At 43.8% G+C, this 25,287-nt stretch overlaps 1 protein-coding gene across 1 annotated transcript in view; it reads left to right on the top strand.

Annotated features, from left to right (window-relative positions):
• LOC126282387 (ankyrin repeat and SAM domain-containing protein 1A-like) overlaps positions 1–25,287 on the top strand; it is a 790,528-nt gene that overhangs the window by 706,208 nt on the left and 59,033 nt on the right. Inside the window, exon 13 of the mRNA XM_049982044.1 lies at positions 5,155–5,541. Coding sequence (XP_049838001.1) covers positions 5,155–5,541 — 387 coding nt within the window. The remainder of the gene's footprint in view (positions 1–5,154; positions 5,542–25,287) is intronic.

The following is a 25,287-nucleotide window of genomic DNA, read 5'->3' as shown; positions in this document are numbered from 1 at the left end:
TGCACACCTGTTGAAAATGGAAAAGCCGTGTGGCTAGGCCTCCCCTCGGGCAGACAGTTCGCCTGGTGCAAGTCTTCCGAGTTGACGCCACTTCGGCGACTTGCGTGTCGATGGGGATGAAATGATGATGATAAAGACAACACAACACCCAGTCTCTGAGAGGAGAAAATGTCCGACCCAGCCGGGAATCGGACTCGGGCCATTAGGTATGACATTCCGTCTCGCTGACCACTTAACTACGGACTGCGGACTGCACATCTGTTGTTTTTAATTTTTAGTTCAAGATGCTACCGTAGTTACTGCACTGACGTTGCTTATCCGCCAGGAATAAAATCAGCTCGCGACTTTTTGGACGGATGGTGAGTAATATGTGCGTTTACGTGGAAATAAATAAAAGGTTTGTGTTTGTGCCATTTAACCCACGTCATTAAATTTTTTTTCTGAATTTCTATCCGGACTCTTGATAATCTGCGTGACATGTTCACACCTAGTCCTGATAAACGAGGTTCTAATGTACACTCAACAATCTTCCAAACTGTACTAATAGTTCGAAACAAGGGGATGGGTTTGGTAGCGTCTAACGATCACAGCTTTTAATCTTAACTTGTTCTCTTGTACGTAAGCTCTTCACTTATAACTAAACACGCACATCAACCAAAGTTCTGCATTGCCTCTTTACTTCGAAATTCATTCCACAAAAGCAAATGTTGGCTCTCAGACATGCGAATACAGAGTGGTCAGAAACAGTCTGAAAAGGTTGTAAGTATGTTTCATTGTAGATTGTGCTGAGAAGTAACTGCTAAGAAAAAAATCGATACGTTGTGCCTTTTCAGAGTGAATAAGCATTGAAGTTAGACGACCAGGCTTGTGCGCGCGAATTCCTGCCAGATACAATTAGTGTCAGTTTTTCTCATGGCGTAGACGATAGCACACGAGACTGCTCAGCCTTAGGCTCAGGTTCGATTCTCACTACCGTCCCATGACCACCTATCGCTCTCTTGTTTGGTTCTAGAAAATCCAAGAACACGGTCGGCGACGCCGTCCCCACCGGGCCGCTTGAATTTGCGCGCAACCGCCTGATGGTCGCCGGCACGGTAACGCAGCTTGTTCGCTCAGAGGGTTAGCTGCCCTCTGTAACAAAAAAAAAAAAAAAAAAAAAAAAAAAAAAAAAAAAAAAAAAAAAAAAACTGAGATAATGGATCAACGACGTCCGCACCGAGCAGATGAAACGAACGAAAACGAACATAATGAGATTAAAATAAAGAATGACTAACTTCAGAGCTAATTAACTCGCAAATGGGGCACAACGTATCTGATTTTTTCTTAACAATTATTACTCAGCACCACCTACCCTGCAACACCCTTACAAGTTTTTCAGACTGTTTCTGATCACGTTGCATGTTCACTTGCAATGTGTCCAGATCACGAAATAAAAAAAAAACTCTAATTTTTGTAACGACATAGTCGGCTGTCTCCTGTGGGCGTTTTCTCGCGGCTTTCATGAGCAACGTCAACGCGTAGTGGAACGTTCTCTTATTCGAATGCACGCTTGGCATACCACCGATGAGATCATTCAGATTGTTCCACTCTTCAATGAGCGATTCTGTATAGGTATGTGATTTGAATCGACCTCAGACATGTTTGGTTGGGTATGTGTCCGCAGAACAGGCAGGCTACTCCATTTTGGCGATCCTAGCATCCTGAAGGAATGTCTTCACGGAAACTGCAACGATGAGCACATGAGTTATCGTGTACCATGACGAAACTGTCACCAAATTCGTGGCGGTACGGTCCTATTGTTGGTTGCAGAATCTCGTCGCTGTACCGTAGACCGTGAGACTGCCCTCAGTGACCTAGAGAGGTTTACGGTGGCACCGTGTAATGTTATCCCAGAACATCACTCCATCACCATCTTGTTACACATGTTGGACGCAGAGTTGGAGGCGTTAGATATTACCGGGTTCTTTCCAAAAATGTTATCTGTGATTAGCAAGTTTCAAACACCCGTGCCGCGCGGGGTAGCCGCGTGGTTTGAGGCGCCTTGCCACGGTTCGCGTGGTTCCCCCAGTCGGAAGTTCGAGTACTCCCTCGGGCATGGGTTTAAGTGTTGTTCTTAGTGCAGATTGGTTTAAGTTAGATTAAGTAGCGTGTAAGCCTAGGGACCGATGACCTCAGCAGTTCGGTCCCATAGGAACTTACCACAGAGATCTAAATTTACAAACACACCCGAGTTTCGTTCATAAACAACACCCGACACCACTCCCGGGGCGTCCATTCTGCACTCACATGTCACGGCGTCCATCGAGTTGCTGTGTACGATAAAATAACCGAGCGAGGTGGTTCAGTGGTTAGCACACTGCACTCGAATTCGTGTGGACGACGGATCAAACTCGCATCCGGCCATACAGATTTAGATTTTCCATGATTTCTCTAAATTACTCCAGGAAAATGCCGGAATGGTCTTTTGGAAAGTGCATGGCCGCTTTCCTTCCATATTCTTGACACAGTCCCAACTTGTGTACCGTCTCTAATGACCTAGATATCGATGCGACGGTAAATCCAATCTTCCTTCCTTTTTTTTTTACGATGAGGTACTCGTCATAATCGTCGGGAATGGAGATTCGCACCATACAACCGTCTTGTAAAGTTTAGTACGACTCATGACGGGCAGTAGCCTCTTCGAACGCTGAATTCAGTTCTGGAGCAGTCAGCCCATGATTCCTTCGAATCAAAAGTCGTAGATACCGATCATCTTGTGCAGCCGTCGAATGTAGACCGCCTCTGCAGTGAAACCTTCAACAATAACTATCAATTGGAACCTCTTCCATGTCCGGACATCACTTTGAGTCTGGTGCACACACTGAGCTGTTTCGCTGCTCCGCGTAAAATGTTGATGCACATCTGAGTGGTCCTGACCGTCCTTCGTGGAATGATGGATGTTCACCCTGCTCCTATACTGACGTCTCTAATGCATCCCTAATGGCTGCTTTACTTTCGACTGAAGTGCTGCAGTCCATTCGAGTGCGGCATCCTGCCCGTATGTAGCGCTCATGTTAACTGTGAGTGTGTTTACAAACAACGTCAAGATGTGTACAGGAAAGTCTCAATAGCAATACACATGCACGGCTTGTCTGGGTGATACAAAAATTTTGTTGGTGTTTGTAACAGGCGATGTTAAAATTCATGGTGAAATCTTGAGCTCTAGTTATTTTGCACAATTCGCTATTAGTTTCGGTCAATGACTATTACCAAGCTTAGCTGGCAAATCTTGCTTGGAGGGACAGAAGATTAATCTGGAACCTGTATAAAAAGCAGGAAGCAGAGATAGAAGTGAATTGTGTGAAGAAGAAGGCAAAAATAAGCAGGGGAGTAAGGCAAGGATGCCTATTATCACCATAGTTGTTCAACTTATTTATTGAAATAACTTTTGAAAAACGGAAAAGAATAACCAAAGGAATTAAAATTAACGGGGAACGAATACACTATCCGTTTTGCAGATGATATAGTAGTACTTGCTGACTCAGTAAAGGAAATGGAGTTTATGTTGCTAAAATTTGATAAAATCATAAGAGAATTTAATCTAAAATTAAATAAGAAGAAAACAAAAACTATGGTAGTAGGGAAGACAAAAGAAAATGGTAAAGTTAATATTAAACTAGATTATGTTAAAGAGCAGGCTGAGAACTTCTGTTATTTGTGGAGCACAATCGCTGACGAGAAGAAATGTATCACAGATATAAAGAAAAGAATAGCCTTGGCAAAGCAAGCGTTCCAAAATAAAAAGAATTTACTAACAAACAATCATATAAGCCTAGAAAATAGGAAAAAGTTTGCCAAAACTTTTGTGTGATGTGTCTTAACATACGGATGTGAAGCATGGACTCTGGGAAAGGCAGAGAAAAAGAGACTGGAAGCAATGGAAATGTGGATATGGAGAATGATGACGGGAACAAGCTAGGTAGATAGAAAAAGTAATCAACAGGTCTTAAGAGAAGTGAGTGAGAACAGAACGCTGCTAAATTTTACAGGAAGAAGAGAATCACAAATGATAGGACACATAATGAGACGCAAGTAGTTCCTAAAGAATTTATTTGAAGGAAAAGTTTTAAGGAAAAAACCAAGAAGCAGGCCAAGAGCAACGTATTTTAATAACATTAAGATATGAGGATAAAATCGTATGAAGAATTGAAGAGGATGACAATGTAGAGAGGGACGTGGCTAAATCGACAAGGCGTAGCCTTTAGTTTATGATGATGATAGCTGGCAAAAACGGCAGAAAAGTTAGCCATACCATAATTTGAAGAAAAGTAATTTGCTCTTCAATTCAAGTGGTTGAAATGGCTCTAAACACTATGGGACTTGACATATGAGGTCATCAGTCCCTTAGACTTAGAACTTCCGCAGCTCGTGGTCGTGCGGTAGCGTTCTCGCTTCCCACGCCCGGGTTCGATTACCGGCGGGGTCAGGGATTTTCTCTGCCTCGTGATGACTGAGTGTTGTGTGATGTCCCTAGGTTAGTTAGGTTTAAGTAGTTCTAAGTTCTAGGGGACTGATGACCATAGATGTTAAGTCCCATAGTGCGGAGAGTCATTTGAACCATTTTTGAACCTAACTAAACTAAGGACATCTCACACATGCATGCCCATGACAGGATTCGAACCTGCGACCGTAGCAGCAGCGCGGTTACGGACTGAAGCGCCTAGAACCGCTCAACCACAGCTGACGGCTAATTTGCTCTATTGAGCCCACTATAGTATGTAAAATTTTTTCACAATAATAGATGTGTGCAAAAGTTTTCGCTGAGAAGTGTGTTACGAGCTGTTCTTGACGGAAACTATTGTACACAGTTATCATTATGAAAAAATTCTACGTGCTATGATAGGATCAAAAGAGCAAATTACTGTTCTTCAAATTATTGTGTAACTTTACTGCCATTTATGCGAGCTAAGATTGATGGAATTAGTAGCGAATTGAGCAAAATAAAGGACAGCTGAAGGTTTTGCCACGAACTTTAACAGTTATTTGGCGGCTGAATATCGTCACCTGCAAAGATACATTAATATCCGATAGCTTTGAAGCAGAGCAGCGAGCGCCAAATAAAGTAAATGTAGCGAGACGTTGAGGCGTGTCACGGTGTGCCTTGTGGTGTGACAGAACGGCGTGCTGGAGGAGCGCGACCTGAAGGAGATGGGCGTGGACAGCGAGCGCGAGCGGGCGACCATCGTGCGTGCGGCGCAGTCGCTGCCGTGCCGCGTGGCCGCGGTCGCCGCCGCCGCCGCGACGCCGCCCCCGGGCGCCGCCCCCGGGGGCCCCTCCGGTGAGGTGGACGCGTGGCTGTCGTCGCTGCGGCTGGACTGCTACCGCGACACCTTCCGCCGCCACCTGTACTGCGACATGGCGCGCGTGCGCCGCGTCTGGGAGGTGGAGCTGTCCGCCGTGCTGGACATCGGCCGCGTCGGCCACCGCCGCCGCATGCTCGCCTCCGTGGGCGGCGCCAGGCCGCCCGACCTCGAGGGCCTCAGCGCAGACCTCGACCAGCTGGTGAGTCCGGCTAGCCTAGCTGCCAGCCTCTCCACAGCTCAGCGACAGCCACGTCGATACATGGCGTTACTTCACTTCAAAGGGGGTTCTGCAGGCTCAATCTACACTACTGGCCGTTAAAACTGCTACACCAAGAAGAAATGCGGATAATAAACGGTTGTTCATTAGACAAATATATTATACTAGAACTGACATGTGATTACATTTTCACGCAATTTGGGTGCATAGATCCTGAGAAATCAGTACCGAGAACAACCATCTCCGGCCGTAATAACGGCCTTGATACGCCTGGGAATTCACTCAAACAGAGCTTGGATGGCATGTACAAGTACAGCTGCCCATGCAGCTTCAACACGATACCACAGTTCATCAAGAGTACTGACTGGCGTTTTGTGACGAGCCAGTTGCTCGGCCACCATTGACCAGACGTTTTCAATTGGTGAGAGATCTGGAGAATGTGCTGGCCAGCGTAGCAGTAGAACATTCTCTGTATCCAGAAAGGCCCGTAATGGACCTGCAACATGCGGTCGTGCATTATCCTGATGAAATGTAGGGTTTCGCAGGGATCGAATGAAGGGTAAAGCCACGGGTCGTAACACATCTGAAATGTAACGTCCACTGTTCAAAGTGACGTCAAGGCGAACAAGAGGTGACCTAGACGTGTAACCAATGGCACCCCATACCAACACCCCGGGTGATACGCCAGTATGGCGATGACGAATACAAGCTTCCAATGTGCGTTCACCGCGATGTCTCCAAACTCGGACGCGACCATCATGATGATGTGAACATAACCAGGATTCATCCGAAAAAATGACGTTTTGCCATTCGTGCACCCAGGTTCGTCGTTGAGTACACCATCGCAGGAGCTCCTGTCTGTGATGCAGCGTCAAGGGTAACCGCAGCCACGGTCTCCGAGCTGATAGTCCATGCTGCTGCAAACGTCGACGAACTGTTCGTGCAGATGATTGTTGTCTTGCAAACTTCCCCATCTGTTGACTCAGGGATCGAGACGTGTCTGCACGATCCGTTACAGCCATGCGGATAAGATGCCTGCCATCTCGACTGCTAGTGATACGAGGCCGTTGGGATCCAGTACGGCGTTCAGTATTAACCTCCTGAACCCACCGATTCCATATTCTGCTAACAGTCTTTCGATCTCGACCAACGCGAGCACCAATGTCGCGATACGATATACCGCAATCGCGATAGGCTACAATCCGACCTTTATCAAAGTCGGAAACGTGATGGTACGCATTTCTCCTCCTTACACGAGGCACCACAACAACGTTTCACCAGGCAACGCCGGTCAACTGCTGCTTGTGTATGAAAAATCGGTTGGAAACTTTACTATGTCAGCACGTTGTAGATGTCGCCTCGGCACCAACCTTGTGTGAATGCTCTGAAAAGCTAATCATTTGCATATCACAGCTTCTTCTTCCTGTCGGTTAAATTTCGCGTGTATAGCATGTCATCTTCGTGGTGTAGCAGTTTTAATGGCCAGTAGTGTATATGTAGCGAGTGGCAGTGAAGTGAAATGAAAAAATAGAGAAGGATTTCTGATCAGGCTAGTGTAGGGTAATACTAACAACAGCAGAAAATCGTATAACAGCTAACAGGCATAGGTTTCGTTATGAATAGGAACGTAGGTCAGAGAGACAGCTACTAGGAACAGCTCAATGATACCATTGTTCTCATTAGAATCGACGACAATATTTCAGGTACACATGCCGACGTCGCAAGCAGAAGGTGAAGAGATACAGAAGTATATGAGGATATAGAATTGAGTACATAAAGGGAGATGAAAATCTATTAGTCGTAGGGGACTGGATTACGGTTGTAGGGAAAGGACTGGAAGAAAGGGTTACGGGAGAGTATGGGCTTCGTACTAGGACTGTAAGACGATAAAGAGTAATTGAGTTCTGCAACAAATTTCGGCCAGTAATAGCGAATACTCTGTCCATCAATCACAAGCGGGTAAGGTATACTTGGAAAAGACTGGGAGATACGGGACGTTTTCAATTAGATTATGCCGTGGTCAGGCAGAGATTCTGAAATATCAGTTACTGGACTGTAAGGCGTACCTAGGGGCAGATATAGATTCATATTTCTTAAAGATGAAGAGAAGACGTAAGTTTAAGAGACTGGCCGTCCGTTGTAGCCGAGCGGTTCTAGGCGCTTCAGTCCGGAACCGAGCGGTTGCTATGGTCGCAGGTTCGAATCCTGCCTCGGGCAAGGATGTGTCTGATGTCCGTAGGTTAGTTAGGTTTAAGTAGTTCTAAGTGTAGGAGACTGATGACCTCAGATGTTAAGTCCCATAGTGCTTACAGCCTTTTGAACTATTTTTTGTTTAAGAGACTAGTCAGGAAGAATCAATGCCCAAAAGAGCGGGATATGAAAGTACTAAGGAAGAGATGTGCTTGAATTTCTCTGATATTAAATAGCTCAGGAGGTAGTTCAGTTGAAGAGGAATGGACATCTATATAAAGGGCACCCACAGAACTTGGAGAGCTAAATGTCCGTAGGCAAGCAAGATAACAGCAAGGAAAACATAGGTAACAGAAGAAGTACTTCAACTGATCGAGGAAAGAAGCAAGTGCAAGAAAGTTCGGGAAAATTCAGGAATAAAGAAGTACAAGTCACTTTGGAATGAAATAAGTGGGAATAGCCGGGAAGATAAGGCGAATTGGCTGCGTGACAGCATGCAGAAAAGTCGAAACAACCGTAGGTGAAATTAAAAACAAGGGCGGTAACATTAAGATTGCAATGAGAACACCGCTATCAAATGCAAGGAGAGGGCGGGTAGATGGGAAGAGTACATTGAGGGCCTCTATGAGGGTGACGACATATCTGATGAGTGATATAAGAAGGGACAGGAGTCGATAGGGAAGAGATGGGAGATCCAGTATTAGAATCAGAATTAAGAAAAACTTTGGAAGAGTTAAAATGAAATAAGGCGGAAGCTATAGATAACATTTCATCAGAATTTAAAATCATTGGAGGAAGTGACAACAAAACGATTATTAACAGTGTACAAAGTATGAGACTCGCGATAGACCAACGGAACGGAAGAAAGCAATAGTAATATCTATTTTTAATTAAATACGGCTTGTAGAAACTATGGAGGTACAAGTCTCTTAAGTACTGCATACGAAATATTTGCGAAGTCAACAGTGAAAATAATAATAAACATGGTAGACAGTCTATTCCTCGAACAACAAACAAATTTTCGAAAAGCAATTTCCTACTCAGACAATATTTTCTTATTAAAACAAATAATAGAAAATAGGAAAGGATACAATTTAATTACATACATTGTTTTTATAAGTTATAGTGACGCTTTTGATAATATTCATAGAGGGAAATATGAAAAAAGAGGAATACTACTATATTTCATTGAAATTATTCGAAGATGATGTTTGGTGTGTGGAACCCTCAACTGTGCGGTTATCAGCGCCCGTACAAATTCCCAATATTTACTCAGTCCATTTTCGCCACTTCCATCAATGATGAGGACAAACAAACACCCAGTCCCCAGGTGGAGCAAATCCCCAACCCGGCCGGGAATCGAACTTGGAACCCGTGATCCAGAGGTGAAACTGTTCGAGATATGTATGTATACAGGAACAGAGAGTAAAGTAGGCAAACCGCACACAAGGAGTGTCGAAGGTACTGCCTACCCTTCAGGCGTTAGAGCAGCTGCCAGGCCATATTAGTCTCTACGTTATTGACAGGTACGTTTCTAACGTGCTCAACAAAATTGTGTGGTTGGCACCGACGGTGTTGTAGAACCATTTTCCGTTCTATTCACGCACATGTCAGTGTTGCCCTCCAGCGTGATCACGCCATCGGAGGATTGGAAAAGGATAAGTATCGTTTACTTGCGTCGAATGGTTTTGAATCGTCCCTGGTGGTTCCAACCTATACACGAGAACAAAAATTGCGGCCCCGTTGCGCTCATAGCGATTGCGATAATGTTCTGCGGGATACAGCCCCACAATGTCCCTAGAGAAGGGTTGAAACGCCCTAGGACGTCAGCAGTGCCAGAGGTTGTCGAGAACATCTTCCTGTAGCTCATCGATCTTCGAACTTTTGTTTCTTATCGCGAAATGTATGGGAATCAACGTCCTAAGGACAGGGGTGGTTTCATTGATGCCCTTTACGCTACGCCCTGTGGCCTAGTCGTCTCAATTCTGAGCGGCGGTATGTCTGGAAGGTTTTCCTCGGTCATCCACGAGGAAATCCCGAGATTTCGACGCTGAGTGTCGCAGTTGTGACCTCCACTGCAGAGAAGTTGTAATGTATTACTATCTTCACGACGTTTCTCCTCTAGCCGTATACGTTATCTCGCATTTCTAGCTGCTTCTCTCAACAAATAATGATAAAAATTCATAAAATCAGGCTCGCCACCAGCCCAAACCCTTCCTAACCATTTAGAAAAAATGGAGCTGGAAAATTATTAGTTTAATTACTTTAATAGTTTCATTACAAGTATGCGAATTTCTTTAAGCAGCCAGATAAATAGCACTCCACGTCGTGCATGAAGCAACTTGATTAATTCAGGATTGGAAATCGGAGTAAGTGGGTAAGATCAACACCACAGAATTTATCTTTCACGTCGATTATTTATTCTATCTAAGTATTTGGTTGTACATCCTAACTACACATAACTGGTGCCTGACTAGAGATATTTAAGTAAGACTTACGTGAGAATGTAACAGAGCACAATTTAACTACAGCAAGAAGAAACACAGAAAACGTGGGTGGGAGACAATTATACTATCATTTCCTTTGCATTAATACCATAAAAATATCTCAGTGAGCTTTGCATTACGATTCTACGCATGCACTATTCCGGACAGAGGTTTAACCAATACACGAGGCTGTGCGATAATTATTTATCATACTAACTGCGTCTGCTGCTTGCAAACGGCCGAACTAGAGCACGTGTTGCATTCCGAATCAAACTGTAGCGCTGCGTTGTAGAAAGCGCACGAAAGAACAAATATTCTTGCAGAAATTATAGCTCATTAAACAAGAAAACTGTTAAAATAAAGCCTATGGCGGTGCCGTGATGGACCAGAAGGGTCAATGATTACCAAACACGTGGCACACAATTGACACACAAAGACAAAAGCAAATTCCACAAAATATAAGATTAAAAATCATTAAAAATCATACTCGCTTCGCCCAGTGTTTCATTCGCGTACGGTTGAAGTGATCCTAACCAGCTTTTCCTAATCAGATTTACCGTATGAAATTCTACTTCATTGTTATTCAAAATGAGCATAGTAACTTCCACACTTTTAACTCAAACACCCAAAAATCGCCTATTTAAAGCAAAATAATTATGGCACGTTCGGAAAAAGAACTCGCTTCACACGCTTCAGTTCTTAAGCATTTCAACAGTTAAACATAATGAAGTTCTAACTCAACCTGCTTCCTATCACCTGAAACCCCCCTTAAGAGCTACCATCCGTACTCACCAAGCGTTCACCGAAGAGTGCCGCTTTCTCTTTCGAGATTACCTAGCTCCCCGTGCAGCGGAAGCTACCAACCTCATACACAAAAACAGCCTTCGACACAGCCTTCGACTAAGATGGGTAAACCTCTCTGTTCAGGTATTGGAAACCTAATTTGGTCATCCCGTGCTCTCCTTCGAACGAGAAGCAACATCGTCTGCTCCCAGCAGACGATGATCAACTCAGCGTTTCCCACAAAACAAAACCGAAACCCCACATTAAAACACACATATAATATTCAATAGGCCTTATCTGAGTGCCCAGTCTTTCTGGAAGAGTTCATGAATTGAGCTAAAATCAGGTAGTAAAGTGAATAAGTTGTACAGAATTCGACAAGCGTCTTATGAAACGACTTCACAGAGACGTTTCAACGTGAAGAGAAGGGGTGAGATGTGGGTAAGAGGGGCTTGACAACGTTCTAATGATGTGACATGTCCACGGTGGCTTTGGGCAGAACTGTGGTGAAATTTACTGTCAATGTGACATCATTAACGCATCTTACTGCCCACATGAACTTCCCAACTATGGTTTTTTCCACAGCTTGCTGTTTGAAGCATCAACGAGCCTGAAGATGACGTCACAGAGCACTTCGCTTTTGGACCATTGCAGAGGAAGGTTGATCTAAATTTCATACTTATGAGTCGCAAAGGCAGGCAATTACGGGGTTCCGAAAAAGTGTTTCTTTAATTCTGTAGATTTCCCACATTCGACGTTTTTATCTACATTGACTGGGCTTACTACGCCACAGTCTTAGTAGAGCACTTAAAAATCGTAAAATTAACATTCGTGTAAAATTTACCCAACGATTTTGTGAATTTTAACAGCACAAAATAAACAATTACATCGATCTATTCGTCCCTGCCTTCTGACTGCAAAACTACTGTGTCTGTAAGGGTTAAATTTAGATCGAATTCTCAAGGTAATTAATTTCAGCATAATGTTTACAAAAGTTATTTTTATTTCATTGCCCTCACCGAAACATTTCAATTAATAATGTTAGCGAAATAGCCGACTACGTTAGTGATGTAATGGTCCAATCAGTAGAGACCAAATAGATCGAATATTAGGCGGCAGTGGTGGCCGAGCGGTTCTAGGCGCTACAGTCTGGAACCGCGAAGCCACTGCGGTTGCAGGTTCGAATCCTGCCTCAGGCATGGATGTGTGTGATATCCTTAGGGTAGTTAGGTTTAAGTAGTTCCAAGTTCTAGGGGACTGATGACCTCAGAAGTTAAGTCCCATAGTCCTCAGAGCCATTTGATCGGATATTGGGATTAGTTCATGTAGTCGGAAATTTTTATGTGGTCGTAGAAGGGAGTGGCACGGGCAACATACTAGAAGTTGCGATGGTGGGTGGTGAGTGTGGGGGTGGAGATGCATTTGAACGTCACTGTTGTAAGTTTTTCTTGAATAACTCGAAAACCGTGGCCTCCAGCGAAAACGTGTCCCAGTGCAAAATTTAACAAGAGTTAATTTGCTACAAAAAGGCCCTATTAATATTTTCTGTACGATTAATAGTTTTAACGTGGAGAACGATAGAATATGAAAAACTCACACTTAGTTTTTGAAGGCAATATGTAACACTGCGGGTAGCATAAAACTACGTCGATAGGTGCAGCTGAATTACGGTGCATGACTTCACTCGCGCAAAACGGCAAACTCTGTAAGCTGCAACGTCAAAAAAAGAATTGCCGCTGTCCACTGACATTCAGGCATAACAAATCGATTGCACGTAGGAAGCGGTTAACGGATTTACTTTTTAAGGCTGCATCTCTTTTGGTTTATAATGTACGCATATTTAGTATTTCAGCTAAATTTCGATTGCACGGGTCGTAAAGTATTGAGCAAACATTAATTTTTCTTGTAATTTTTTGATCTGTTTGATATCAACCGTACTAAATACGTCTACTGGTGCGGATACGAGAAAAGTGAATAGAACATAAAAGTCCTTCTAGGCGCGCAGTCCGGAACCGTGCGACTGCTACGGTCGCAGGTTCGAATCCTGCTTGGGGCATGGATGCGTGTGATGTCCTTAGGTTAGTTAGGTTTAAGTAGTTCTAAGTTCTAGGGGATTGATGACCACAACAGTTGAGTCTCATAGTGCTCAGAGCCATTTGAACCATTTGAACATAAAAGTCCAGTTCTTTATTTTGTGCGCACTTCAGATTATACGAACATGTATTGCAAGACAGCGATACAAGTAGTTCGTAGTGAGATGATAGCTTTTTATTGAAATGCTGTATTAAAATGATCCATCACACTGGAATGTAGTGATTTACTGTCCATGGGTCGTGTTTTACTATTATGAGTGATTGTGCTAGTGGTGTCGGCGCATGCCGCGAAACAAGTTCGGTGTAGCCAGTCGAATGCAAGTAATATGCTAAACTGTAATTAATAATTAATTAATTATTATAGCCACATTAAATCATTAACTGTGTCATTAACATACATCACAAAGAAGCTCTTACTACCATAAACAACAATTTCATGCAAAACACAAGTCAGTGAAATGGAAATTGGATATTTGTAACAAGATCCTGTGGGACCAAACTGCTGAGGTCATCGATTCCTAAGCTTACACACTACTTAATTTAACTTAAACTCCCTTATGCTAAGGAAAACACACACACCCATGCCCGAGGGAGCACTCGAGCTTCCGACGGGTGGAGCCGCGTGAACCGTGCAACGTTCCTGAAACCGCACGGCTACCACGCTCGACCCAATGAAATGCATCAACTGATTATTCTGATAATCTTAAATTTTGTATGAAAATTAGCTTTACGTTTCGCGCATGTTGTCTTCCGGTTGAAAAAAAAAAAATGGTTCAAATGGCTCGGGGCACTATGGGACTTAACATCTGTGGTCATCAGTCCCCTAGAACTTGGAACTACTTAAACCTAACTAACCTAAGGACAACACACACGTCCATGCCCGAGGAAGGATTCGAACGTGCGACCGCAGCGGTCACGCGGTTCCAGACTGAATCGCCTAGAACCACTTGGCCACAGCGGCCGGCTTTTCCTGATGCAAACACAACTTAATCAAATAATTATAAACATTGATTTCTTACAGAAAGAACTCGCATTCTGCAAGGAAAACAACTTAAAATTGTGATATACTTATTTGTGTGTTAATCTGGTATTTGGCCAACAATAATGGTAGTAAAGATTCTTTTTGAGGCGTAAATAATGAAGCGGAATTGCTGTTTTTACTTAGAAGCCCCTCAGACAGAAAGAGCAGTAGATGCTAAATTCTTTTATGATATCGCTATCTTCTAGATAATTCATCTTATGAATTTTAAGGTGGCAGAACGTTAGCCATGTTTGTTTGTAAATAACTGTGATGTCCGTTTTTTATGTACAAAATAAGCAAGTAATAATCTGGATGTGTTTCTTTTTTGTAATTAATGGAGTGATATCCAATAAATTAGTTATTTTCATACGACGTACCTGTCGTAAGTCAACCTACAACCTAGACTATGTAATGGAACACAGATATACAGGGTGTTACAAAAAAGTACGGCCAAACTTACAGGAAACATTCCTCACACACAAATTAAGAAAAGATGTTATGTGGACATGTTTCCGGAAAGGCTTAGTTTCCATGTTAGAGCTCATTTTAGTTTCGTCATTTTGTACTGTAAGTTATCATGATTTCATACGGGGTACTCTACCTGTGCTGCTAGAACATGTGCCTTTACAAGTGCCACACAACATGTTGTTCATGCACGATGGAATTCTTGTACATTTCAGTCAAAGTGTTCGTACGCTTCTCAACAACAGATTCGGTGACCGAGGGATTGGTAGAGGCGGACCAATTCCACGGCCTCCACGCTCTCCTGACCTCCACCCTCTTGACTTTCATTTATGGGGGCATTTGAAAGCTCTGGTCTACTCAACCCCGGAACCAAATGTAGAGACTCTTCGTGCTCGTATTGTGGACGGCTATGATACAATACGCCATTCTGGTTCAAATGGCTCTGAGCACTATGGGACTCAACTGCTGTGGTCATTAGTCCCCTAGAACTTAGAACTACTTAAACCTAACTAACCTAAGGACATCACACACATCCATGCCCGAGGCAGGATTCGAACCTGCGGCCGTAGCAGTCGCACGGTTCCGGACTGCGCGCCTAGAACCGCGAGACCACCGCGGCCGGCAATACGCCATTCTCCAGGGCTGCATCAGCGCATCAGGGGTTCCATACTACGGAGGGTGGATGCATGTATCCTCCCTAAAGGAGGACATTTTGAACATTTCCTGTAACAAAGTGTTTGAAGTCACGCTGGTACGTTCTGTTGCTGTGTGTTTCCATTCCATGATTAATGTGATTTGAAGAGAAGTAATAAAATGAGCTCTAACATGGAAAGTAAGCATTTCCGGACACGTGTCCACATAACATATTTTCTTTCTTTGTGTGTGAGGAATGTGTCGTGGAAGTTTGGCCGTACCTTTTTGTAACACCCTGTATGTGTTCCGTACATTTCTAGCACTTGTGACTTTCACGAGACCCGTGTGGCCGATAGGTTCTAGGTGCTTCAGTCTGGAACCGCGCTACCGCTACGGTCGCAGGTTCGAATCCTGCCTCGGGCATCCTGCCTCGGGTGTGATGTCCTTAGGTTAGTTAGGCTTAGGTAGTTCTAAGTTTTAGGGGACTGATGACCTCAGATGTTAAGTCCCATAGTGCTCAGAGCCATTTGAACCACTTTTGGACTTTCACGAGGCATATTTCAACATGTGTCTAAAAATTTGTTGGAACTGGCCAAGAACGTTCAAATGAGAATGGTCAGCTTTTGTGCAGTCCTGCTCCGTACGCTCTTGTGATGTAATTTCTTTCAGAATTACCTTTCAGAAACGGGCAGGGTAAGGCAAGCGTTGAGGTCCTGCAGCAAAGCCCAGCGGTGAACAGGGGCTTAGAGGGACGGTGAGCATCGGTCACGACCTTCTTCTGGTCACACTTGTAATGTGATCGTTTGGCAGATCATTATGACTGCTGGTCAATTGGTGCGACAGTCCACGCGACTAATCATTTAGTTCGTTTACATTATGACCTCTGGTACGTCAGAGGACAGTCACGCGTTTTTGTTGCACCGTCACAGCTAACAAACAAAATTCTCTCCGCTTTTCACCACCTCACAGACGCTGAAGAATTTCTACACTCACAAATCATATTAACCCCATTCCAAACAGTTCTATTTTGAGCGTCTGAAGTAGCTATCAGTACCAGTTCGCCGGGCGACACTTTTCTTCTGACGAGCTCCATGTCGCTTCGGAGACTGGAGCTGCTGCTGAAAGTAATCTTTATTACATCCCAATTTCGTTCAACACGTTATCATAAATATATAAAATTATTTATATCTGAATGTATGGCAACTTTCTTAATGTGACGTCAAAAATGAAAAGAAATAAGAAATCATCCTGCGTCATTGAAACCAACGCCAATGGTGAAATGCATTAATACAGTCAACCGATACATCCGACAACATAGTTCAATAATCTTCGTACGCTATTATATTCTGGTCAAACTCTCTTGTGTGTGGCCCACATAAGATATGGTAACCGATATCAGTGGTTTTCTGCGTATGGTGCCGCTTAATTTTGTAAAATATACATCATTAGACAAAACAGACGTTTCGCCATGGTTACAGTAGGCTTCTTTCGGATCTGCTGGTAACATCACTGTATAGGTCTGTTACAATTTACCCTGACCTCTCTATTGAGCATGACACATCACATTTGAAGTCGTTGATATTGGTTTCCTGTGGTGATCCCCACAATGTTACATCTGAGCTTATAAGTCTACGATAAACATTAATGGTCAATGTTTATAAATTGCAATTGTTGCGGAGTCATGGGAACGAATAGAAGAACGGAAGACAGACAGGACATCGAACTAACAAGAGGAGGACACAACGTTCGGATCACGGATTTACTTCAGACTTTGTGCATTTTTAATTGTTCATTAGAACAACATAATGTACAAGTAGTAGGGCGTACTACTTAGGCGAGAGTTCACGGGTCACTGATGTACCGGTGCGTTGCACCCCTGGGCGCGAACTGGTGGCGGTCGTGTTGTTAGCCTTCAAGCTCCGTAATCCGTGGACTGCTGGATTGAGTCACACACATCTACTTCCTTTAATTTATATCTTTTCCAGCACTATTTCGTACATATTGCATTTGAAAGGTGATATGATGAAAAGATAGGTGTATTTCCATGAACGTTTATTGAATTTCCGTTACGTGAGTGTTTACTAAATTTTATTATTACAACAAATATTATGCGACTTTTATTTCTATAGGCAACTTATCAAGCGCCTTCAGACTTATTCTTAGTCGATTGACAACGAGCGAGAAATTGCCTCTCATGAAGATACTATTAAAATACATTCAATCTTATATCGCCTGTTTTCGGCACCGAGTTTATAAAAATGTTCGCTTATTCGTGGTTTGCATCCAAATTGCCGGAAGAAAGAGAAATTTTTCAACATTTCTATGATCTTTGTTTTCCCTTAGAGCTCTGAAGATTTCTTGTGTTCGCGGGAAATTGCATTCATCGGATGAAGTAGATGCCGTTTTAATTTCTGTTTTCCGTGTTTGTATGAAAAATGTCATCCTGCAAATTGTAATGCCCAATACACATCCGACGATTAACCGCACACTGCACTCACGTTCTGGTATATTGTAGCTCGTTGTGTTATTGAACAAAGATATTTAAACCTTTATTTATCGATCTTTCACTGGGCATTTCCAATCCTGTCCGTCGTTGAGAACTGTGTCTCCAAACCGCAACGTCTAGGTGCAAAACAGTTCTCGTTATCTTACCGAATTTTAAGCATAAGAGATATCGGAAATGACAAGCACACGTCTTTAGAAAACTTTGTGCGTTTGAGACACAAAGATCGTTCAGTTGTAGATAATTACAAATGTAACACTTCTTGTGATTATAAAAATTAGCAAACAACCGAATAAGGTTGGAAAATTAATAAATGTTCATATAATTACACGTCTCTCATATCATACTATTTTGCGAAAGTAATACCTGGCTCTGAGCTCTATGGGACTTAAGTTCCGAGGTCATCAATCCCTTAGAACTTAGAACTACTTAAGCCTAACTAACCTAAGGACTTCACACACATCCATGCCCGAGGCAGGATTCGAGCCTGCGACCGTAGCGGTCGCGTTGATCCAGACTGTAGCGCCTAGAACCGCTCGGCCACCCCGGCCGGCAAAGTAATACTTCTGATATAATATGACTAGTGCTGAAACAATATAAATTAAAAAAATACATGAGCGGGACTCGATCCAGCGATTCATGAACTACGGAGATCGAACTGTAACCACATGATCGCCGACATCTCGTGATCAGCCGCAACGATATATTAAAGATGCGTAAATCTGCTCTTGCGATTTTGTCGAAATCGTCCAGGTTGAACGCCTTAAACAATTTGTTCGAAGTAAATCAGTGATCCGAACATCGTGACCTCCTTGTAAGTTACGAGAATGGCATTCATGCTGGTTGATGACAGCTCGTAGCTTGTTTCATTTTTATTTTACTTCTGGACATAAGGTTATTTCAGGCGAAGAAGATATAGGGGACACACCGTATAGCGATTGCTAAACCCGTCGCGTATAACAATGCAAAAAATTCATGTTCGAAAATTCGCGATAAAAAGTGTGTACTCTAAATTCCAGGAAAAGTTGGGGGTAGGGAGAGGACAATGGCGCCCTTATGCGCCCCCCTTGTTGCGGACGCATATGACAACAGCCAACTAGCTATCTCAGAATTTTCAATACTACCGTCACCCCGTGGGATTAGCCGAGCAGTCTAAGGGGCTGCAGTCATGGACTGTACGGGTGGTCCTGGCGGAGGTTCGAGTCCTCCCTCGGGCATGGATTTGTGTATTTTTTCTCAGGATAATTTAAGTTAAGTAGTGTGTAAGCTTAGGGACTGATGACCTTAGTAGTTAAGTCCCATAAGATTTCACACATATTTGAACAATACTACCGTCAATTTCGCTTTCAGTTTATTGGCAACCGATTACGCGACACACTCCGTCATCATCAGCCTCTCTAAATGCGTAGTGGCTGAATTTTCCCGAAAGACGTCATTCAGAAGGTCTCATGTGAAAATAACCGTTACCCGCATTAGTTCTAGTTGTAAGCAACCACACACGGTGAGACCGCAAACGGCTCGCTAGTAAATTGATAATGAAATTACAGCTGAAGGTAGTGTTGAAACTCGGTTCTGGTCCTCTTCTCTATTTAACGAGGATGGTTATGCCGGACCTAGCCATCTATCCCAGCAATAAACTGGTACATCGGTGAGGCGAGCTTTAGCAGAGTGAGGGAGCAGGGCGCGATGGCGAAGAATATCTCTCGGGTACGCCTCTTGCCGGTGTCCACGCCTTTTGGAGCACGCGCCTGCTCGCGAGAGCCAATTCTGCTCTTTTTTTTCCTCCCATCCACCGACAATGGCGAGGCTGCTAATGAGCGAAGCCACCGCCTCTGGATGGCCCTCGAGCGAATCGGATGACACGGGCGCCGAGGTCAGGTGTGAAGGGCGCGCCGGCGTAATTGGCGTCGCGACGCCGTGCCGGTGTTTTCGTTAAAAGAGCGACGCTATCGGCGCTGCGGGAGGCGGCGTCGGCGTCGCTCACATTATTCGCGGCGCGGCGCGGCGCAGCCGGTTAGCAGCTGGCGCGTCACGGGCCGCTGCGCAACCGCCGGCGCCGTCGCCGGGCCCGCCGCCCCCGCTTCGCCCCCGCCGGCCGCCCCCGCGCAGCGCCGCCACCGCATTTTACACCCCCCTTCCTTTATTCTGCGCATTTCGCGTGATGCTGTGCTGCAACGCGTGTCAGCCAATTAACCTGCGCGCCTGTTCACGGCCAGAGGAGCACGCACAAACACATTTCATCACGCCACCGCCATAATTAATACAATTCGCTACAGTTGTCGTCGGAGGTGGGCTCGTTCCTGGTCAAATTTCATTCTGTTTAATTATACAGCGGGTTGCGCCCGGACCGCTGCGCGCGTCACCGCCAACTCGCGACCTTCTGTCCGCCCCCCCCCTCCCTCCCCCCCTCTAAACCCTACACTATTCTCTGTGTCGCACCGGGACCACATACACACACCACCTCCGCAGCCGACAACGCCGCTTTTTTTATTTCCATCTTCCCTCCCCCTCCCCCCCCCCCCCGTCCTAGCCCGCGCGACAAACAGGTTAATTTCGTGTTAAATTTGTTAGGAATTATTATAATTTTCCGCATTAAATAAACTGTTTTTTTATCCGAGTTCCACCTTTTTTCCATGCGGTTGGCCGCGGGCGCAAAATAACGTAAGTTAATTGTGTTTCAGTAATGCCGAAAAAATTGTTTTCCATTTTCTGCACGGATTGCGAAAATACGAGGGCGCGTCCGATGCAGTCGATTTCCTGCGCAAACCGGCTTTTGTTCGGCGAGCGGGCGCTCGCGCCTGATTTTCACGTTTATGCTCTTCCAGTCTGCGGAACAAACGAGTGCAGAAACAATAATAATAATAACAATAAAAATAAAAAAGGAGTGGCGGCCAGTGCATATGCGCGGCAACAACCAGTTCCGGTGATCGGCGCCGGTCTCAATTGCCTGACGCAGTCGATAGCACAAAATGAAACGACTGATTGGAATAAATATACAAATTATTCACGGGTTTCACTTCTCGTCATACAGCGAGTGGCCCGGAGACCCCTGGTCTACAGTAGCGCTGGCCGTTGCTCGTGTAGCCAGCCGCTCTTCTGGTGGTAAGCAGAGAACACTCTAGCTCGAGAATATTTACCGTGGCTAGCTATTCCTCATTTCACGTGATTTTCTAGGTTTCAGACGTTTTGTACAGTCAAATTTAACGAGCTTGTTATTTGAGTCCTACAGGTTGCGCCCGAAAACCACAAAGGAAACAAGAGTTACAAACACTATACATTTATTGGCCTTCAAAGTATTGGGTTGGTACACGAGTTTGTAGCGTTTTTGTTTAGGATGTTGGTATTCCGGTCACTACGGGTTTATTTATCGATTGTTTCTTTTGTTATTTGTAGTTCTCTGTAGCTATTTGAGTTTACATATTATCGTTTTGTTATTTGGAGATAGTGAGTGGAGCTGTGTACCAAGTGGAGAAATCGGAGCATTTCCGACATATTCTTCTCTTTCAGTTCAGCAGAGGGGTAGGAGCAAGTTTTTAAATTTATATATGACTTTTGGTAGGTTTTATATATGACCAGACAGATGTGTACTTGCGTAACTCGGCAGTCTCAGAATTATGTACAAGCCCTAATGACGTAGTGTTACCACACACACAGAGCCTGTTACGAGGCGAGCTGCTGTGACAGTCATTGGCGCCTCTTCTACTAGCGCCATCTCTCGACGCGGCCTGTAGTGTAAGAACAGAGCCGGAGTTGCGGCAGTACCCAGCTTGCGCTTGTACGTGATGGAGACACTTAACATTTATAATGTCGTCTCTCTTGGACGCCTATGTGCTAAGTATGACAATTTCGTAAGGCCTGTTTGTTATAGGCAACTATTAATATCACCATTGTCTGCCTGGTGTTGTCGCCTTTATGTGTTCTAAGGTATGTACCTAAACTTATATGTATACATGTTATATAAGTGGAATCCAAGCCCACTTTTTTAGTGTTTTATGTCCTCCCTAGATCCGATGATGGCGGCTTTAGTTTCGCCGAAACCGGTAATCATGGAATAAAAAGAATTCCTGCTATCTTGGCTACCAGTTTATTGTTTTACAACCATCTAGATCGCTCCCACAGGAGCACAATGTGGTCCATACAAAACACTATCGGGATTTGATGAAGATCCTGTAAAACCATTAATCCATTATGATTTATGTCAGTGTAATCGAGAACTGGCAAATGTGATAAACTGTGGTCATTCCACCATCGTGCGACGTTAGCTTGCAGTGGGAAAGGTTAAAAAATCGGATGTATGGAACCGAATGCTCTAAGCCAAAATCACAAAATCAGCTAGTGGCCATACGTGCAACTGTGTTCGCTGGTCATCAGTTGGCTCGTAGACAACAGCGACCATTCCTGTCCTGTATCGATACGGGTGACAAGAAACAGTGCCATTATGATAACGCAAGTAAAAGAAAGGTATGGTTGAGCTCAAACAAAGCAGAAACTCCCCCTACAAAGACCTGCGTGGATCCACAAAAGATGATGATATGCATCTGGTGGAACAGCGACGGTGCTGTGTACTACGCATTGCTTACCCGAGGTGTAACCGTCATCCCTGACATTTATTGTCAGCAACTGAGACGTCTTGCAGACTCAGTCCACGAACACCGACCAGGATAAATGCGTGAAGTAATGCTAGTCCACGACAACGTCAGCCAGCGTTCCTTTAGACCAGTGGTTTCCATCCTGCTGTATTAGATGCAAAGCACAATGTACCTATGTAATTGGTGGACTGTGTGAGGAAGATGTTCACACTTTCGTTTCAGACATTAATGATAGTATTTGAAAGAAATGGAATTATTGACAACTTTTTTAATCAGCGTTACAGTCTAACGAAACAGTGATAATATCGACTTTGTTGTTGTTGTTGTGGTCTTCAGTCCTGAGACTGGTTTGATGCAGCTCTCCATGCTACTCTATCCTGTGCAAGCTTCTTCATCTCCCAGTACCTACTGAAACCTACATCCTTCTGAATCTGCTTAGTGTAGTCATCTCTAGGTCTCCCTCTACGATTTTTACCCTCCATGCTGCCCTCCAATACTAAATTGGTGATCCCTTGATGCCTCAGAACATGTCCTACCAACCGATCCCTTCTTCTGGTCAAGTTGTGTCACAAACTTCTCTTCTCCCCAATCCGATTCAATACTTCCTCATTAGTTATGTGATCTACCCATCTAATCATCAGCATTCTTCTGTAGCACCACATTTCGAAGGCTTCTATTCTCTTCTTGTCTAAACTATTTATCGTCCATGTTTCGCTTCCATACATGGCTACACTCCATACAAATACTTTCAGAAATGACTTACTGACACTTAAATCTATGCTCGATGTTAACAAATTTCTCTTCTTCAGAAACGCTTTCCTTGCCATTGCCAGTCTACATTTTCTATCCTGTCTAATTCGACCATCATCAGTTATTTTGCTCCCCAAATAGCAAAACTCCTTTACTACTTTAAGTGTCTCATTTCCTAATCTAATTCTCTTAGCATCACCCGACTTAATTCGACTACATTCCATTATCCTCGTTTTGCTTTTGTTGATGTTCATCTTATATCCTCCTTTCAAGACACTATCCATTCCGTTCAACTGCTCTTCCAAGTCCTTTGCTGTCTCTGACAGAATTACGATGTCATCGGTGAACCTCAAAGTTTTTATTTCTTCTCCATGGATTTTAATACCCACTCCGAATTTTTCTTTTGTTTCCTTCACTGCTTGCTCAATATCGATTTCATAGGTCACGATAGTACCTTGTCCGAGTTATAGGTTATTTCCGTAACAGACCATAAATTGCTTCTTTACTTCCTTCGTAAAAATAAACGAACCAATAGCGCAACGCAACAGTAACTACGTAATGGCTGCTAAGCTGTTGTAGGACCTACACCGTATTAATAATAATAGTAATAATAATAATAATAATAATAATAATAGTGGCAGTGGTGAGGCACAAACAATGCAGCTGGATGGCTTCCAATTTGTGCCAGTTCGGAGGTAAGGAGTCGAGCAATCAAGTGATGTACAAACAGCAGGTCAAAGTACAGAGCACACATTTTACTTTGGTTGATTGTAAAAAAGATTGCAGAGAATGGTTCAAATGGCTCTGAGCACTATGGGACTTAACATCTGTGGTCATCAGTCCCCTACAACTTAGAACTACTTAAACCTAACTAACCTAAGGACATCACAAACATCCATGCCCGAGGCAGGATTCGAACCTGCGACCGTAGCAGTCGCGCAGTTCCGGACTGAGCGCCTAGATGCAGATAATCGGTTAAGCAAATGACGATAGGAAGCGGATTGGTGCATAGGAAGCATGGTTTGTAACAAATGTCAATCCTCAATGTGAATAGTTAGGTTTCTTTTCTGAGGAGGAGTTACAGGTTCAGAAAATGTTCTAAGAAGAAACAGCTACAATTGTCTCACTGCGCCATTAATTCTTGGGTTCACCAAGCACCTATAAAAACTAAATATAATTTATCTTCTGTCACTTTAAAATGAAAGTGTTCAAAGAAATGTGTTTTGCTTTCTAAAGTTAAGTTAGGTGGTAATGTTGATGATGGTGGGAGGAGTGCGGCGGTTACTAGGTAATGCCTGGTAGCAGTCAGGGGAAATGGTCTCAGAAAGGTTGGAAACCACTGTGCTAGACTGACAAAAAGCACTATACAGGAGTTGGAGTTGTAAGTAGGCTATTTAGGTTTTTATGTTGGTAACGCCACGGAGCGCTCTGTATGAAAATCACTGACTGCGCTGTGTGCAGTCTGTGGCTGGTTGGACTCATTGTTGGAATATTCGCTTGTGTGGTGTTGGGCATTTGGACGTGAACAGCGCGTAGCGTTATGCAGTTGGAGGTGAGCCGCCAGCAGTGGTGGATGTGGGGTGAGTGAGAGGTTACTATAAGTGGATGATCTGGACGTGTGTCCGTCAGAAAAAGGTAAATACATTGTTCGTTCTCTGTCAAAATCTTTCATTTGCTAACTATGCCTATCAGTAGTTAGTGCCTTCAGTAGTTAGAATCTTTTATTTAACTAGCAGTATTGGCGCTCAGTGTATTGCAGTAGTTAGAGTAACGAAGATTTTTTGTGAGGTAAGTGATTCATGAATTATTGTTAGTGAGGGCCATTCTTTTATAGGGATTATTGAAAGTCAGACCGCGTTAGGCTAAAAACATATTGTGTGTCAGTTTAGTGATGATCAGAATAAATAAAGAGAAAACTGAGTATCTTGAGTTTTGCCCAGCTGTCTGAAAATCAAATAACGTAAGAGTTATACTAGCTCAGTCATTCATAATTTTTCCCAGGGGACGTTTCAGAGTCACTCCGCACCCCCGTTTATGCACCTGATCCTGGGCTCTGAGATGTTTACTTCTCCGCTCTCTATCGAACAACCTTCAAGGAACTTCCTTTATGGATAAAAATGCGCTCCGAACTTGGCTCGACGAGTTCTTCGCTTCAGAACCAGATGATTTATACAGCTGTGGAATCGAAAAGTTACTTCAGCGTTGGTAGACTGTG

Source organism: Schistocerca gregaria, chromosome 7 (assembly GCF_023897955.1).
Source record: "Schistocerca gregaria isolate iqSchGreg1 chromosome 7, iqSchGreg1.2, whole genome shotgun sequence".
In the NCBI taxonomy this organism is placed as follows: domain Eukaryota; kingdom Metazoa; phylum Arthropoda; class Insecta; order Orthoptera; family Acrididae; genus Schistocerca; species Schistocerca gregaria.
The sequence above is the reverse complement of the archived record's forward strand: the minus strand, read 5'-3'. Positions and strand labels throughout refer to the sequence as shown.